This window comes from Liolophura sinensis, chromosome 2, assembly GCF_032854445.1.
Source record: "Liolophura sinensis isolate JHLJ2023 chromosome 2, CUHK_Ljap_v2, whole genome shotgun sequence".
Classification (NCBI taxonomy): Eukaryota; Metazoa; Mollusca; class Polyplacophora; order Chitonida; family Chitonidae; genus Liolophura; species Liolophura sinensis.
In genome coordinates this window covers 12032009-12049842 of record NC_088296.1, presented here as the reverse complement: position 1 = coordinate 12049842, position 17834 = coordinate 12032009, and the positions used below count along the sequence as shown (strand labels likewise).

Here is a 17834-nt window from a genome sequence, read left to right as displayed (position 1 = left end):
TTTAACATTTTTCAAGCGACAAATTTTGCTTGATTAACTCACCTGATTTCACCTTGTGAAATTCAGGAAAACTTAAGTCTTGGCCACACAATTATCATTTATGGCATTTATGTGTCCCCAAGTCAGTATTCTGAATTAACGGTAAATCATACAGGTCTCCATTGACTAATTAATGGCAGGTCTGATTTTTCGCTTCAAATTTTACTTGCACTATACATTAATTGTACGATTCCCGATGGCGATTTACCTTTAGGATGATATGCCTGGCAGCATAGCAGCCTATAAGCATCATGAAGGAGTAACTGGACAGGCAGTAAAGGTTAGGAATCGACTGTTCTTCGACATTTTACGAAGTATATCCTTCAGGGTTGGATGGAAGCAATCCATGACTATCCAGGTACCGTCCAAATATAACCAGGCGGATGTATAACACTCGGTCAATGAAAGTACAGTGTAACTCAATTAAATTAAATGTGATACCAATACGGTGAAAAATTTGAAATTGTTGAATTTAATTGAGCTACTTCTACTGTAGTGTTTTGTAGCAGTATGTTTTATTGAGCAACCAGTGTTGTTCTAAACTCATTAAGTTAATCCCGGTACAAAAAGAAAGTGAAATTAGTGATTTGCCAAAGCAACTCAATTAAGCCTGTTTAGTAGTATAAGAATACATACAATCTCCAACACGCCCGCCCACGCAAGCACAGGATCCTTCAATTTATGTAAGACCACTAATTTGATGTCATAAATTCGTTCAAAACATATAATATTTCAATCACTCATATACCGGCAGTTACTTTCACTTTCGTTTCGAGCAAATGACCTCAACAATTGAAGGCGCCCAACAGAAAAATTACTAACTCATCGTTCAGTAACAAGAGTCTTTGACGTATACACAGCCCTGGTCACATTTTACTGACACACAAATCTAAGAAAATGGTTATTCTGATGTCAATTTTACTCACCAGAAGGCGTGACCTCGTCTTGTGGTCTGTTTATTACCCACCGAACCGCTGATGGAAACGAATTTGTCAAGACAGTGTCAGTGTTGCATTCTTTTCACCAGTGCAGATTTTATCGCTCCCTCAGTACCTGTCAGTGAAGAGAATCCTCTGTCCTCCAAAATAGTCTCTATCGCTTTCCAACAAATGCAAACACTCTGCACAAAGTCAACCAACTTGTCATTTGCACACGTCGTAACGCTAGATCCCGTGACGAAGACTTCCACAGTGATTGGTCGACTTGAAGGAACGATCGATTTGGGCCTACGGGAACTGTCATTTCTCGGGATAGCGGAAAGGTCTCGCAATGTATGATTACGCCCTGTTTACAATGTCGGAGAGTATGTATAGCAGATCTGATGAGTGCTCCCTACATGTATACACGCACGTGTGTGATCGTTGTTAAATTGTGGGTCAGATAGTTCCGGCCCAGTTGTTCGAAAATGTAATAGCTAATACTGCATGTAGGCCATGGGCCGAATCTGTCAAAGGGCTTAGAAATTTGAAGTGCTTCAGCCTGAAAGGGTAAATACACGAATTTTATATCAAAATGTTCCCCGTGAAAGCCTTGTTCAGAATCACCAGTGTTCGACTGAAAATATTTGTTCACTAATGAAAACCAAGCATTGAAGGAGGAGTTGTTTTTTCTCAGAACTGAATTGTATACGCTATTTTGAAACGGTACACCAATCAAATACTTCATGAATCTCACCTGACACGTACCTAGAAACACATGGTTTATAAACATAACAACCCTTGAGTAGCTGTACAGGTTAAGTTTCAATATATTTTGTAAATTACACCTGCTAGGATATATGTTTGTCGAAGAATTTTACATGCGTCATTGACGTTCATGACGACATCATGAAATAGTTGCTTTCAGTATGTAAGAGAAAGTTCACACCATTAGCTGCCATTTATCTTCTTTATTTTTTGTTTTGGATTGTTGCTTAACGTCATACTGAAGAAGTTTTCACTTATGCGATGACGGACAGACTTTATTGGTGGAGGAAAGCGGAGTGCCCGCTGTAAACCACCGACATTTGGCGAGTAACTGACTCGCCCACATCTAACACACTAGCGTATGTCACAGTGGTGGACAGCAGGGGATGTCCAACGAACGGCTGCATGTAACACCACCCACAAAAGAGCACCCTCCATCACTTATTGCTACCAAGGCACCACAAACAATGGAAGCGGGGGAGCCGAGAATGGGATTGAAACCACGTCTCATGTGGTACATAATGGCATATGGCCACAATCTATTTACTTACACAGAATATTTACTGTCAAAAACTTAATTACTGGTACTGGAAATATCCATAACTGAAAAACAGAAGATCTTGGTTTCAAAGTAACCTGTCAAGTAAATGCTAGAATGCACATAAAGGCCGAAGACTGTGACTTCATCTGTTATTCTACATTCAACAAAAAAAAAAAGCAGTGTAGCCAGTCATTGTGAACTGAAATGCAACCAGTCACACATTTTGTAAACAGTATTTTTAAGACAACAATGATAAGAGTTCAAATCAGCGGAGTTATCACTGTCACTGTCATGTTCTGACAGCACATCAATGTTCTGACGATTTTGGCATCCGCTACATTGACACATATCTGTACAGTCCATACCAACCTTCTTACATGAACATTTAAGAGAATCGCAAGAATTCTTCTGACAGCCACAACTGACATTCTTAAGAACCTGGTCTGGTGATACGGGCATAGTGGACCAACGGATGCTGAGGTTGTTATCTTCCAGCCATGACATGTCGGACTAGGAGCACAGATGTTTTGTTTCAAACAAGATCTGTAGACTTTTGTTTGGTAATTTGCCCTCATAACATGTAAAAATAGACTGTCTGCAATTGGTGGCAATTTACAATCAGTGGCCTGTCCACATCTGAGGCTCACAGTCAGAGTCAGAGTCAACCCAGCCATACAGCTCACAAACAAACTTTTCTAACGTCTTCTGCAATGAATCACTTTCTATTTCAGACTTTAGCCAAATCCAGCAGCCAATACCGTTGTCCAAATTCTGCATCATATTGAGTTCATATACTGTTACGCAATTATTTTGGGGTGAAGTAGGATTAAGTTAAACTGGGATTATTTATTGATGACAGATTTATCTTAATCCCAGGTGTAAAACTGAAGACTTGACTTATAGTTAAATCTGGTATTAAGTCTTAAATCAGTTTTGAACAACCAATTAAGTCTTCAATTTTGTACTTCACCTAAAAAAAATATGTACCATTAGATTAAATATGAACTAAAACTGCTGCTGTTGTACCCTGACTTTGGAGAACAACATTGGCTGCTAAGTGCGGGTAAAAATTTAAATATCAAATATGCCTTAATACCACTGTCGGCTAAAACACTTTCGAACAACTGGCCCAGAACACAAGGAGAGCACAGGATGGGAAGTTTTGCTGGCGTTAAAGCATGGATGAATGTAGGAAAGAAATTCAGACTATCTCAATCCTTATCATTTAGGCCTACAAGTCTTGACACTCATAGAAGTAGTTCTTTAATAATTCCTGAGCTTATATTTAAGAACTGATTTTTAAATTTGTCATTGGTCGTGGGTTTCCCCCGGGCTCTGCCCGGTTTCCTTCGACCATAATGCTGGTCGCCGTCGTATAAGTGAAATATTCTTGAGTACGGCGTAAAACACCAACGATTTATTAAGCAATGGCTTGGGAAGGTCACAAAATTTGAGCGTTTGCACAGACATTTGCGCAGCCAGCCGATTCCGGAACTTCGGAAACCATGTCTCAGGCCCTCAACATGTCTTAACTAACAGGTTTCTGATTTGGAAGTAACTCTCGGGAATTGGAGGCGAAAAATAACTACACGTGTGTGCGATATCGTTTGCCGATGGAATTATAGTGCATAACGTTGTTTTATTCGACAGTAAATTAAAAATGCGGAAAAAATACTTTACAAAGGACATTTTTAGGCATGGCGCTAGGTACTGCGGTTTCACAGAGAGATGGCGAACGTTTCGAGAGGCATGAATGAGCGCCAATCGATAAAACGCTAGCTAGTGACCTTCCCACCTATGGCCGGAGAGGAAGCCTGTGTGAGTTGGACTTAAACTCACAGCGACCGCATTAGTGAGAAGTTCGAAGGTCATTTCGCCGCGCTGCCAACAAGATTAAGAGACACTGATATAATATCCATCTCAGATTATTTATGTTATGTTACCAAAACCATCTCTTCAAAAAAGTGGACAATCTGTCATTGGAGTTCTTATAAGACCAGACAATGCCGAACATTAGAACTATAAGATGACATCACACGCCTCGGACCCAGCTTTAAACAAATGTGGTTGATGGGAGATTTCAACTTTCATTATATTTGCTAAGATAAGTGACTACACTGACACAGAGGACTCGTTGACTGATTATGACTGATAATGTTGCTATTATTTGAGTTGATTAATGATATGTTTGATACCGGAGTTATACCTGAAAGTTGGATAATTGGGATTGTCAGGCCGATTTATAAAAACAAAGGCGACCTAGCTGATCCACATAATTATCACCCTGTGACAATTTTAAGCTGTATGGGTTATATGTCTACTGCAATTAATAATAACAGACTCTGTCTATATTATGAAGGGTTCACAATATTTTCAGAGGCAGGGTGTGGCTTTAGGAAACAATACTCTACCGTGGACAATATTTTCTTTTAAACATTATGATAAATTATTTTCTTAGTTACAAGAAAATTTATATTGTATACTTATTTATTTCCCTAATGCATTTGATAAAGTTTGAAAGGATGGGTTGTGAGATAAACTATGCAAAATTATACGAAATAACGGGGACATGTTTGACTCGTATCAAAAACATGTATAGCTCAATGAAACCCTGCATATGGGATGAAAAGAAAAGCAGAAGTAATTTTTTTATTTGCCAATTCGGGGTAAGACAAGGTGACAAATTGTCACCGCTACTGTTTTCTTTTAATCTAAATGATCTGGATGATTTTATTTTGTCACGCTTGGCATTAGGATGAAAGCAGATATAAAAAGATATTGTGGATCCTGGTACTGTATTTAAGTTTACTGGATAATACATTAATGCCAGGAAACAGCTAATCATCCAGGTGTCAAATGCTCTTACATAAAAAAAACTTCTTTATCGATCCTTATTGATCTACAAATTACCTTTTATTAATAAGACTATCCAACCAATCCTTTTCATGGCTGTAAAGTTTGTTGATCGGAATCTTTAATCTTAATCGAAAGCTTTTTCTTAAATTTTTATCAAATAAATTATCAATTTAAAGTCTTCATATGCAAACTATACTATTTAAAGGGAACTTGGTGTCTTTCCTTTGTATATCCGAGTTTACGAGCGCAATGCTGCCTTTTTAGTTACGAATTGCGGAAGGACGAGAAAGTAAGATATCATACTTAAAGTAAAAGAAAGCTAAAATATGAAGTAAGGTTCATCACACAGACAACTGAAAACTATGCGTAAAAAACTTTTATTTATTCTTTCATATTTTTATAGGAGTGTTGAAAGGTATTTAAATATTTGGTTTTATGAGCTTTACTGACGATATCTAAGAACTCTCACGTCACATCACCTTTTTTCTTGATGTTTACCAGAACAAAGAAATTTTTGGCAACATTATTTTAGTTATTTTATTTTAACATTAAGCGTTGTGATTTGAAATGTTGAAAAAAACTTCCCGTGAAGTAAGAGTTCCTAAACTCTGATAGTATGGTCCATAAAGCTCCCCTCAGAACCCCTGTTCTGTTTATATATATATAAATATATATATATATATATATATATATATATATATATATATATATATATATATATATATATATATATATATATATATATATATATATATATATATACATATATATATATTGATATATATATTATTTTTTTCAGGAGAAAAAGTGTATATGAAAATATTTTTGTAAGGTGGGTATATTTGCGATCACATTTTGGTATTTTTCATTTTTGCATAATAATGTTCTAAATAAGAATCTGATGCATGTCCAATAAATTTGTTTCAATGTAAATTTGTTGTTTATAGACAAACACAGGCTTTAAATCTGAATTATAATAATATTGTTCACTAATGAAAACCAAGCATTGAAGGAGGAGTTGTTTTTTCTCAGAACTGAATTTAAACAGGTAAATATGATCAAAATCCAGGTTGGGCATATTTGTTAGCAGAAAAGACCAAAGTTTAGTGCAAAGATGTTTATTAAACATGTGTCACATCCAGGTTTATAACATTATTACACAAAGACTATACATGTATTTGCGAAAAGGTGGCCCCAAATACTCACCATACAAGAACCATTTTCAGGTGTCTCTTTAAAGAAAAATCGGAAAAAATATTGAAGACCACATTTACGACTAACTTTTGGCACACTTTCATCTGAACTGTTTTTGTTTTCTCTGCCTTTAAATATAACACAAATGGTCCGTTAATACAACGTAACAATTCTGTTAGACAAACAGAATATTATGTTGAATATGACATAATAATAATAACAGATAACATAATAATAATAACAGAATACATTCTAGCATCACTCACATAACAGGCTCCCTGTTAAATGTAACAGATTATTGTTTCATTGTATTAACTCAGTACATTAGAACTACTGAAGAACTTTTGTTGCCAATAGGTGAGTTTACGGATAACTTTTGGGACACTTTCATCTGAACTTTATGTAATGTTTATGTTTTCTCCACCTTTAACTATCAACTGATTTACTCCTTACGCAATGTGTGTCATTTTATATCGTTATCATTGGTCGAAAATGTCTTGTGTGAATCTGGATTCGGTTACATATGGGATAGAACTATGAATATTACATATGAACTAGATATGTCAGTGTTAAATCCAAAGACTTACAAAGGTCTTGCTACATTTACGACAAGTAACCATAGACTCCCCACACAGACAGGTCTTTGTTACAATGAAAAAACACAAACGATCGTTTATATACAAGGGTGTGATTCTGGCTGTGTTGGCAATTAGTATCATTTCTTAATGGAATGCCCAAATTTAAAACAATCAAGGTTACGTTGAATCCCGAAACATATTTGGCTAAAGCCAAGTGCATATAAAGTAATATACCGTCTCCAACACACCGTTAAGGGAGAACTAATCAATTTAGGAAACTTTATGGTAGATGGAATGTCCCTTTTCTTGTTGATTATCCTGATGTATCATCGTTTTTCTTTCTTCTTCTATTTTATTCCTTGTAAGCTAACAAAATGAATGAATAAAGTGAAATGAATTGAATTGAAGAAGAGGAAGCCAGCGAGGAAGCTGGAAGAATGGAATCCTCCATGGTCATCACACAAAATGCTGAAGTTTGCGGTACTCACCCAGATAAATGGTTATCCAGAAACGCGCTGCTATACGCACAATCACCATCGTTACAAAACAACAGTCCAAGGTAATATTGCAAAGGTGCCTACATGTCGGCCATGTTGATTGTTACTACCATGTGAACGAATGTACCAAATCTGAGAGATAAAAAGCATGTTTGGGCAAACCAGAGAGGAAATAATTCTTGCAGTCTGTTGCTTTGCTTACCCTCCTCGCTTTATAATAAACGGTCAAACTTGACAAAGTGTATAGGCCATGAGAAGATTCTCCAAATAAACTGCAATTATATACATATACAAGCAGGCGTATTACACCGGAAGGCTTCTTCTAAACCTAATAACATTATTCGTTACATAAATTGGTATTGGGCACACAGCTTGGGAGATCTTTTCTTTTAGTTCTTTAGTGGGCATCCGTTGGAATTCACCATATAGCCAAAATAAACTTCATAACGTAAGGCTCTGTTAGGTGGACTTAAAGGAAGTACATGTATTTATTAATGTCAATATACATGTCTCCCATGGTTGACGTCTCATACATACAACGAGGGGTAGCAACTGTATCTCATTTCTGGATCTTTAGAACAGACCCGCGCAAGCCAATTCAATGTTATATAAGGTACGGCTCGGATATCTCTTCACACATATAAACTTCTGTCTCTAAAGTTCACACTGGAAACAAAGCGTAAGAGAAGTCAGTAAGATACAAATACGCATGCCAAAGGGGCTTCCATCCCCCAATGATCTCTCAAGAACAGACAAAGTGGCTTTCATACCATCCAATGCTCTTCTCAGATCCTACAAAGCGGTTTCCATCCCAACAATGCTCTAGTCATGACGGACAAAGCAGCTTTCATTCGCTCCATGCTAATTCCAGGTCAGAAAAAGTGATTTCCATTCCTTGCAATGCTCTTTCCAGATCAGATGTTCATTCCAGGTTAAGCAAAGAGCCTTTTATTCCTTCCAAATCCTCTTTCCAGAACAGACAAAGTGGCTTCCATCCCCTCTAATGCTCATTCCAGGACAGATTAAGTTACTTGCACGCCCCCCTCCCGACTCAAGGCTCTTTCCACGTCAGACAATGTGACTTCCGTACCATCCAATGCTCCCCTCAGACCAAACAAAGCTATTTTAACAACTGCAGAAAGAACTATTCGTAAGACGTGGACAAATCCAAAAGTCCAAAATTATACCCTGGTACGCCAATGACCATGGTGAAGTCATCAATGACCGTAAAAGCCAGTATAAACCATTGTCCTAGATCGCCGATTTCTTAAATCCAAAAACCACCCTTCTTGACAGAAGTTTGTTTGGCGACGTAAAAATATCTGGAACATAGTCAACACATTGAACAAACGTTAACATTATTAAAGGCTTTCGGGGCCTCCGTGGCTCAGTTGGTTAGCGCGCTAGCGCAGCGTAGTGACCCAGGAGTCTCTCACCAATGCGGTGGCTGCGAGTTCAAGTCCAGCTCATGCTGGTTTCCTCTCCGGTCGTACGTGGGAAGATCTGCCAGCAACCTGCGTATGGTCGTGGTTTTCCCCCGGGCTCTGCTCGGTTTCCACTCACCGTAATGCTGGCCGCCGTCGTATAAGTGAAATATTCTTGAGTACGGCGTAAAACACCAATCAAATAAATCAATAAAATAAATATTAAAGGCTTTCGATATTAAGGGAGACGATCTGTTTTACTAACTTTATGTTGATTTTTGGTAAGGTCTTAACTGGGTTCGGTGTAATGACACGGTGTAATTCTTGAAATTGACTCCAGCACCGGGTTGAATATAAGGCTTTATGAACTTTAATGCACATAGAAACACTACAATTGACCTGATGCACACATACATACATGGACTACAAATCCGGGAATGAAAACAGCTTTAAATGTAGACAGCGATAGCCCTTTGCAATACCTATCAAACATACATACATATTGTTACATTGGCACAAAGGCAAGATGATGTTCTACATAAACCCTATCATTACAATACATAAAAATTGAAAGAAAAAAACATGAAATACACGAAACAACAACCCCGAAGGAATCCAGCCAGGCCGCAAGCAACGGACAACAAAACACAACAAAGCAAAAAAATATGAAACACATCTACATTCACGAAAGGAAATCAACGCCGCTCCTTTCCATTATGAGAAAATGAACAGGTCAACAGAAGAATTACATGTAGAGTCCGACACCAACTGCATCATCGCCACGTATTATACCTTCTCAAACAAGATCAGGTTCCTCATGCGCCGGGACACTATTATACGACCTTTTAAATCCACTTCTAAGTAACATTTGTAAGCATCACTAGCCTAGTCTCCTGACATCTGTATGACTTCACCTGCAACCTGAGCCTGAAATGCGTACGACGCGCCACCCCTCCGAAAACTATGCTTAGAAAACAGGCTAGCATTATAACCTGTTGTAGACAAACACAGACGACGAACACGCAGATACGACATATATGTCACAGGACGAAATGTATTCTTATGAGGCAGAGAAAACAGAGCCATATCAGGATCGCCACAACTGTACATTGACCTCGTAGTCCTGAAGGAAGCTACCTGACATAAAGCAGATCCCGGTTAACTTCCGCTAACAAAACTGAATAGTTTTAGACCTCTTCATAAATAACATTAGATAATCGTCGGTCATATGCACTTTCTGCAAGACTAACTGTTTGCTAGAGTCAGACTTAGCCAAACTAACTGGTACCAAATTAGAATTTCTGGCCATACCAAAAAGGCGAAGATAAACATTTTAATTCTCGAAGTAGTTACCTCAGTTTAATAACCTCAAGACTGGGAGCTACCCACCCTAACAAAATATGCATAGCAGGAACTCCACTAAGATAATTATGTATAGACGCAACAGACTCGAAAGAACGACTCACAAATTGCGCGTACACACATGTTGTAAGTCTCCATTATGATCTCTCACTACACAAATCTATCAAATGTCAGGTCAAAACAGTTTCAAAGCTTGACAGAAAACAACCAAATCCCGTAATATATCTACATTCTTCACAGCCAGGAAAGATAGCCTGTGCCAAAAAGTTGTGCTGCAGGCTTGTCAGGACTGTTGTGTGCAGAATTGAACAAGCATTACAATAGCATGCAGCTCCACAGAACCCTATTCACTAGCTGCCAACCCATTCATGTGAACTTAGCTCTAACAATCAGGCATGCACGCTGCAGTAAAGACCCCAGGAGTTAAAGCCCCCGGGTGTAACAATTAGACGTTTTTAATGCGTTGAAAATAGACCCATGTTCTTCACGTGAACAGTATTACTGCAGCCAGCTTGTTTATAGCCAAATCGTTTAGCTTTGAAGACGGACGACACAGGAGCCGTGTCACAGGCTCGATTTTCGTCGGATTCTCCCTCCAGTGTGAGGTAACTTTAAACATAAATGAAACTAACTTCCGTCGTCTTCATGTCACGAATCTGTGTACATTTCTATGAGAAACATTTATTGATGAGAGATGTAGATATTTTTGTTGAAATCGAAAGTGACTGTGCTCCCGTCGAGTTTCAAATTAGTCTAATGGCTGTTTCCGTTATTAAGCACCAGTCTACTAACTCCGTTCTAATATACCTGTAACTGTAATCTATAAATATCTTATCATGATATATCGTTTTTGATAGCGTCAGTTTTGCAAAAGTGACGTGAGTTCTATAAGCACATGTTTTGTCGTCCACCTTTCTGGATTAATACCTCCGTCGCCACAATAGCTGCAGTCCATGCCGCTATTGTTAGCAGGCCGCAATGTTTTGACTCTGAATAACATAAAGTTGTCTGTCATTTCATGGTAGGAATATCTTTATTATTTGATACAATTTTATTTTTTTAATTTTATAATCTTAATACTGTCAAGGGGAGAGAGGGGCATAACGGACAAACGGGACAAAACCGACCTTTGTGCCACATTTTGTACCATTCGTCGTACCGTTTTTATGGGCGGGCAAAATTTTGATCATCTTTGATCTATGGTAAGCCTGTTTTTATCCTTTCTTTCACTGCAAAGTTGCATTAATTTCCACGACCATTTTATCAACCACAGTGGGAAGAGGACCAGTTTCCCTTTTTGCCCCGGCCCAAGGTCCATTTTGCCCCTTTACCTCATATGCTCAATTAAATACCGCAATTTAGGCAAACACTTTCTAGTCTATTAAAGAATAAATACCTGAAATGGTAGTTTACGATGACAAATTAAACTTCCAGCCCTTTTCATATTATTTTCCTCATTAAAATTCTAAAATTATCCAAGCTGAAAACATGTTATAATCTATAGGCCTTAATACCGAGTAGACCCACGAGAAAACACAACATTTCATGAATGTTTTAAACGTGGACGCAGATATTCTAATCTGGCTTATGTCTGACCTCTTATTCTAATACACTTCCACATTCACTGCATGTGCTAAAGCGAAGAGCAAAGACTTAATAAGTGTAATGTATTCAACCATTGGAACCCTAGTAAACCATGGAGCAGTCCGTCACTTAGCGATTCTATTATATATTAGTTCATGACAGGCTGCTTATATAACCACAACACAGAAACATTTTATTTAACAAAAACCAGTACAGATAAAAGAAAATGAAAGAAAAAGTACCAACATAAGTATCTGCAATATCTGCATTTATCACATTTAACAAAGGCGTTTATAGCCATCTAGGGTATTGCAACCTCTGACCGTGCTAACCACGTGGTCCTTGTATGATTCATTTACAGCTGTATGTTGCTATTAAGACAGATATACATATTTTAATTACCTTTGGATATATTTTAATTATCTACTTGCATCAACTTTTTGATTTTATTTAATATGTATATAGATATATATGGATATATATGTGAGTATTGAAAATATACATTTTTCTGAGAAAATAAATTATATTAATAATGAATTATATATGAATGTCATGGGACATGTGTCTGAAATCATACTGGAATTTATATGGGGGCTTATTATATATTTTAGTTTGGGGCTTATTATATATTTTAGTTTTAAACTAAGTTTTTTTAGATTTAAATCAAATTGATAACCATATGTTGGCCTACATACTAAAAATTAAAACCAAAGTTACCTATCTGAGTTTATGTTTGTGTTAAGTGCCAAGATAACGCTTTTCAACCCCAGCATGGGATGGAGTTTAGGTGACCTTCCTTACACTTGCATGACTTCATACTGCAAACAACTCTTATAAACCAACAATTTGAACTTATTGTCAATTGAAGTCTTTCTATTTCTTTCTAACAACTGTTGTTTTATACATTAATATTAAGTATGCTTTCTAGTTAATGTTCATCTGCTATTTAAATGTGAAAACGTTCATGGAAAACACTGCATATAGAAGTGAAAAGAAAAAGGTATTTGTGCCTTTTCCACACGGGTATGCATGTGTTAGTCTACCATAGCAGTTGTACAGTTGTCTATATCATTCGTAGCTCTGAATATTATACGATGTGTGTTAGAAATAGTTGTTTATCTCATTTTTGAACTAAAAGAGTAAAAAGCGTAATGCCAGTGCAGAGTTACGTGTAAAAAGGGAGATTTTTCTTTGGTGAGCTTTTTTTTCACCTACTGGCGTAACCGTCGACATATGATGTTCCTGGCTATGTTTATAATGAGAGTCTACGTAGTCTATTATAACATAATCGTTTGTACACTAACCATGGAACTACTGAAACTCGCGCCTGTGCCTCCAGAATTAGCTAGTCTGTTATACCGTACTAACACCCCCCCCACCCCCCACCATGGATACAATTTTTAACAATGATTTTGCTGTGTTGTGTTATGATATACATACATCTACCGCCAGGCGCGCTGTATTTATGTCATTCCCCATGCTTTAACTCTTAATATCTTGATGAACAGCTTCTATGGAAGATAAATACTTAGCGAACTTCGTTTTTTCCTGATTTTGCAGCTTTTCACCTCAACACCTCGTCATCTGGCGCTCATCATGTCTTCATTCCATCAAGAAATCATATCATCCTACACAAGGAAAGGGTCGTGGGTTAACTAAATTCTTCCCTTCCCCGCTCATAGGAAGTTAGGCAGTACATGACCTATGGTTTTATCATTTACGATTCCGCCAGAAAATCATGCTTTATAAGGTTTTTCTGCCCAACACAGGAGTTTGAAGCCCAGGCTTGCTGCTTTTAGAACCTCACCGGTGGAGAGTTATAAATTATACACATTTATTTGGTGAGTGTTTTACGCCGCACTCAACAATGTTTCACTTATACGACCATCCGCAGGTTGCTGTAGACCGTTCCGCGTACATGTACGAACGGAGAGGAAGCCAGCATGAGCTGGACTTGGTGTTCTTTATATCAGAGACTATAAAATCAGCCGTCAGTATGCTTAAAGCTAAAAGAGTGAGGAAAACCATCCCTCCTGAGAAGTTACACATCAAGTAGTGTGTGGAATCTGTATTAGAGAGAGGGCAACACCATCTCTCCTGAGAAGCTACACACCATGTAATGTGTGGACCCGGTATTGTGGAGAGGGGAAAACCAGCCTCCCGAGAAGTTACACATCAGGTAATGTGTGAACCCGGTATTAAAGAGAGGAAAACCATCTCTCCTGAGAAGTTACACACCATGTAAAGTGTGGACCCGGTATTAGAGAGAGGGGAAAACCATCCCTCCTGAGAAGTTACACATCAAGTAGTGTGTGAAATCTGTATTAGAGAGAGGGCAATACCATCTCTCCTGAGAAGACACACATCAGGTAATGTGTGGACCCCGTATTATGGAGAGGGGAAAACCATCTCTCCTGAGAAGACACTCATCAGGTCAAGTGTGGACCAAGTGTCAGAGAGTCAGTAAACCTATCACACCTGAGAAGACACACATCAGGAAATATCCGCACAAGGTATCAGACAGGCAAGAAACCCATCACAACTGAAAAGATACACATCATATAACATACGGACAAGGTGTCACACAGAGGAAACCACCCACACCTAAATAGATACACATCAGATCATATATCAGACAGATAGGAAAACAGCACTACTGAGAAGATACTCATCAGGTAGCTTGAACATGTTGATTGTGAAATTGGTATATGTATAACTTAGTGTAAAAATGCTACATAGCGTGCATGATTTTTCTGTATGTATTACTACATCTCATTGACAGTGTAATTCAACCATTCAAACGACGGCTACACATTACACAATCACTTATTTTTATTAAGCATACGTTTCAGAAGTGTGAACACAAAAGGCAGATAATGGCAAAACATCACCGAATCATACATGAACACAACAACAACTCACATCAAAATAACAGCAAGGTGATAAAATGGTGCAGTGACCTCATAATCTTGACCACAGGTTGTCCTAGTAACAGTACTGGGGATAAAGCCACTTCCTCAAGTAAAGTAATCAATGTTTTTAGAAACTATGTATTAGAAAATATCACAATGTGGGCCTAATGCTTACAGGACAGTGAATACAATAATACATGTCACATGTCATATCACAGCACTTACATGTAAAAGTCATTTAAAGGAAAAAAGGTTATACCCATAATATATATCTGTGGTATCCTTCCTTATATTTCTTATCCTAATTGTTCAACCTTCCTCATATCGCTTGCCCTAATTTTTTCAACCTTCCTCATGTAGCTTACTATAAACTCTTCAACCTCTTCAGCCACCTCTTTAACCGATAATTTGAAATATTGTTAGAGAACTACAGAGTGTAGATAAATAATTGGCACAGTTTTATGAAGCTTACATCTTGAGTGACACAAACCATTTTAACATCACTTTCATAATAAATATATGCACAGATTCCAGAAAACACTTTTAGAGGCTAAAAAGGTTAACGATTTACAGTACATCATAAAAAGAAGTGTTTTTAAACACAGTTTTATTACAGTTTGGATTAATGCCAACTGGTATTTATTCATCAAAAAACTGTTTGGTAACTAAGACATAAGTGTTTATTATAGAAAACATGCCAGATGTTTACATAGTAATGTGGTAGATGTATTCAATAAACACAAATAGTCCAGTAAATGTCACTATGTTTATAGTAAAGATAAAAATCTGATAAACAGCTTAAAATGTTTACTACTGTTAACATGTGAGATACACAAACTATACCCAGATCATGACAAAGTGTTAAGAACGCCAATGTTTGAATAAACTAAGTTGAAAAATAGAGAAACATACAGAAAACGAGAAACTTACAGCTGACAACGGCATCCTAAAAACAGTCCTTGTTTAGCATGGGATTAACCTCATCATGGAGACAAAATAGGGTCGGTCAATAGGGATTTTTTGTATATTCTGCGTAATGAAACTTCTATTATAAGAAAAACACCCTTTCAGGTAGGCCTTTTATTGGAGGGATGGTTGGATTGCACTCACTTTAATTTAATAATGGCCCACAGGTTATGTTTTTCTCTCATTTTTATCCGAAACTTACATCCAAGTTACATAACACAACCTAGATGACTACATGTAGCTTATCCAACCAACCTGTTCTAGCCCAATCTGCATCTGGGGCCAGGTGCCAAAAGCTCTACCTGTACTCATCCACGTGGTCTTTTTCTTTGTTGTCGCTAGTTATGTAATACCTTTCAGCCAGGTAATCATTTTCAAACCCATTACAAATTATGGTTTATTTCTCTCAAAAAACATCGCTAGTATCATTCAAAATAGAACTGTCTTGTGTAACATGCTGCAACAACAACGTGAATCTGATCTGATCTTTTTTGACGATTTAATCTGAAATCACTCCTGAGTTATGACATACCGGCCCGATCATGGTAAGAAAAATAATCCTTTATACCCTCAGTCGCTTTCTCACAAATCTCCATTACTAAAACTAAAACTACCCAGTCATTATCTACATGTATTTTATCTGGAAAAAACCTGACACTGATGTTCAGGACAAGTCAGACAGACTGTGTACAACTACACCAAGCTGTAAGCTTGTGACAGATTACTGAATTAGCCACACTGCTGACATTAACTAAAACATTTATACCCAAAAATTTGTTCAAAGAGACATAATTAACCACTCTATTTCAAACAAATTATAATATGATGGAAAAGATGTAATGAATAATTACCCGATGGTCAGGAAGTGCTTATCATATCACAGAGAACTGGAGGCAGAGTTGCAGAGTCGCCCGTTACCAGACGAGCAGACACAGATCCAGATCCAGACCAGACACGAAACGCAACGCATGGCACGAGAGGCTCTGTGACGATAACATCACTGACAGTGTGCATTACCTGGTTGTTGTCACAGTCCAGGACTGTCAGTGTGTGGTCATCACAGTCCAGGTACACACCCAGGTGATGAGGTCGTGTGTAACGTCTGTACTGTAGATAGCCAGGTTTTATCTCACCACCACCACTGTGACTATAACACCTGACCTCATCACCACGGTACGCCATCTCAATGTACCAGGAGTTGCGGCCAGGGTCTGTCATCCCCCTCACATCACAGCTCTCCTGTCTCACTCCTACACAACAGTAACAGCCATATGAACAGGTGATGTGTATCTCCCAGTAGTACCTGCCCGTCTGGTAACGCCCGTCTGTCACAGCTCTCCTCCACCTCCCATCCCCGTACAAGTCCTCACCCTTTACCACACAGCCGCTGTCAGTGATTCTCAGCACACTGTCGTCTGTCTCTGTGAATCTCAGCGTCGGCTCTGCAAAAACACAACAGAAGCATCATAAACAACAGCAAACCATAAACACACGCTGTAAGACAGAGATGTAAATACCTGTACACATACAGTGGTTTTACTTTCTGAACACAGTCTCTTGGAATAAAATCACACATATTGCTGTGACAAGAATGTAATTTATACACAAATTTCTGTCATTTTCAGACGGTTCAAAAGAGTTGAGCTTCGACAAGAACTGGATCCATCACTAAATGAAGGGGTACGACATAGACCAAGTACTGGGTTAAAATACAGATTTTTAGCGCTCTGATTTGTTTGAAACTTATCACCTACAACAAGAACAATACCTTCCTCTATCCAACACAGGGTTTTAGTTGTCAGTTATGGCACATTTAAACACAAAAATCACTACGAAGCTGTAGTAGGCCTGCTGGCATTCGTGGCGTAACACCCTGCCAAATCGGTCTGTGTAGTAAGGGAGGTAACTCGATACACACAACTTACTTTCTTTGCCACAATACCCCAAAGGCTATTCAATTCATCACAATTATTAGTAATAAAGAAGTATTAGCTTAAATTTTCTGAAGTAGATTTACAAAAAAGTCACATATTTCAAAATTTTAAAAAATCAAACATATATAGAGTGAGGAGATAAATGTAGATCAACAATTATTAATATATAGACCTACATACATGAAATCTCTACCCTTTAATAGTAATAATAATAATTTAAAAAAAAAGAGAGATGAAAATAACATTATGTAAAACGGAGGAA

General features: G+C 37.8%; 1 protein-coding gene across 2 annotated transcripts in view; it reads right to left on the bottom strand.

Moving 5' to 3' along the window:
- The window catches only part of LOC135462654 (probable E3 ubiquitin-protein ligase MID2), a 117146-nt gene that overhangs the window by 4519 nt on the left and 94793 nt on the right, over positions 1-17834 (bottom strand). For both annotated transcript variants that reach the window (XM_064739877.1, XM_064739878.1), the window contains one exon: positions 17009-17080. In XM_064739877.1, the coding sequence (XP_064595947.1) occupies positions 17009-17080 (72 nt within the window). The remainder of the gene's footprint in view (positions 1-17008; positions 17081-17834) is intronic.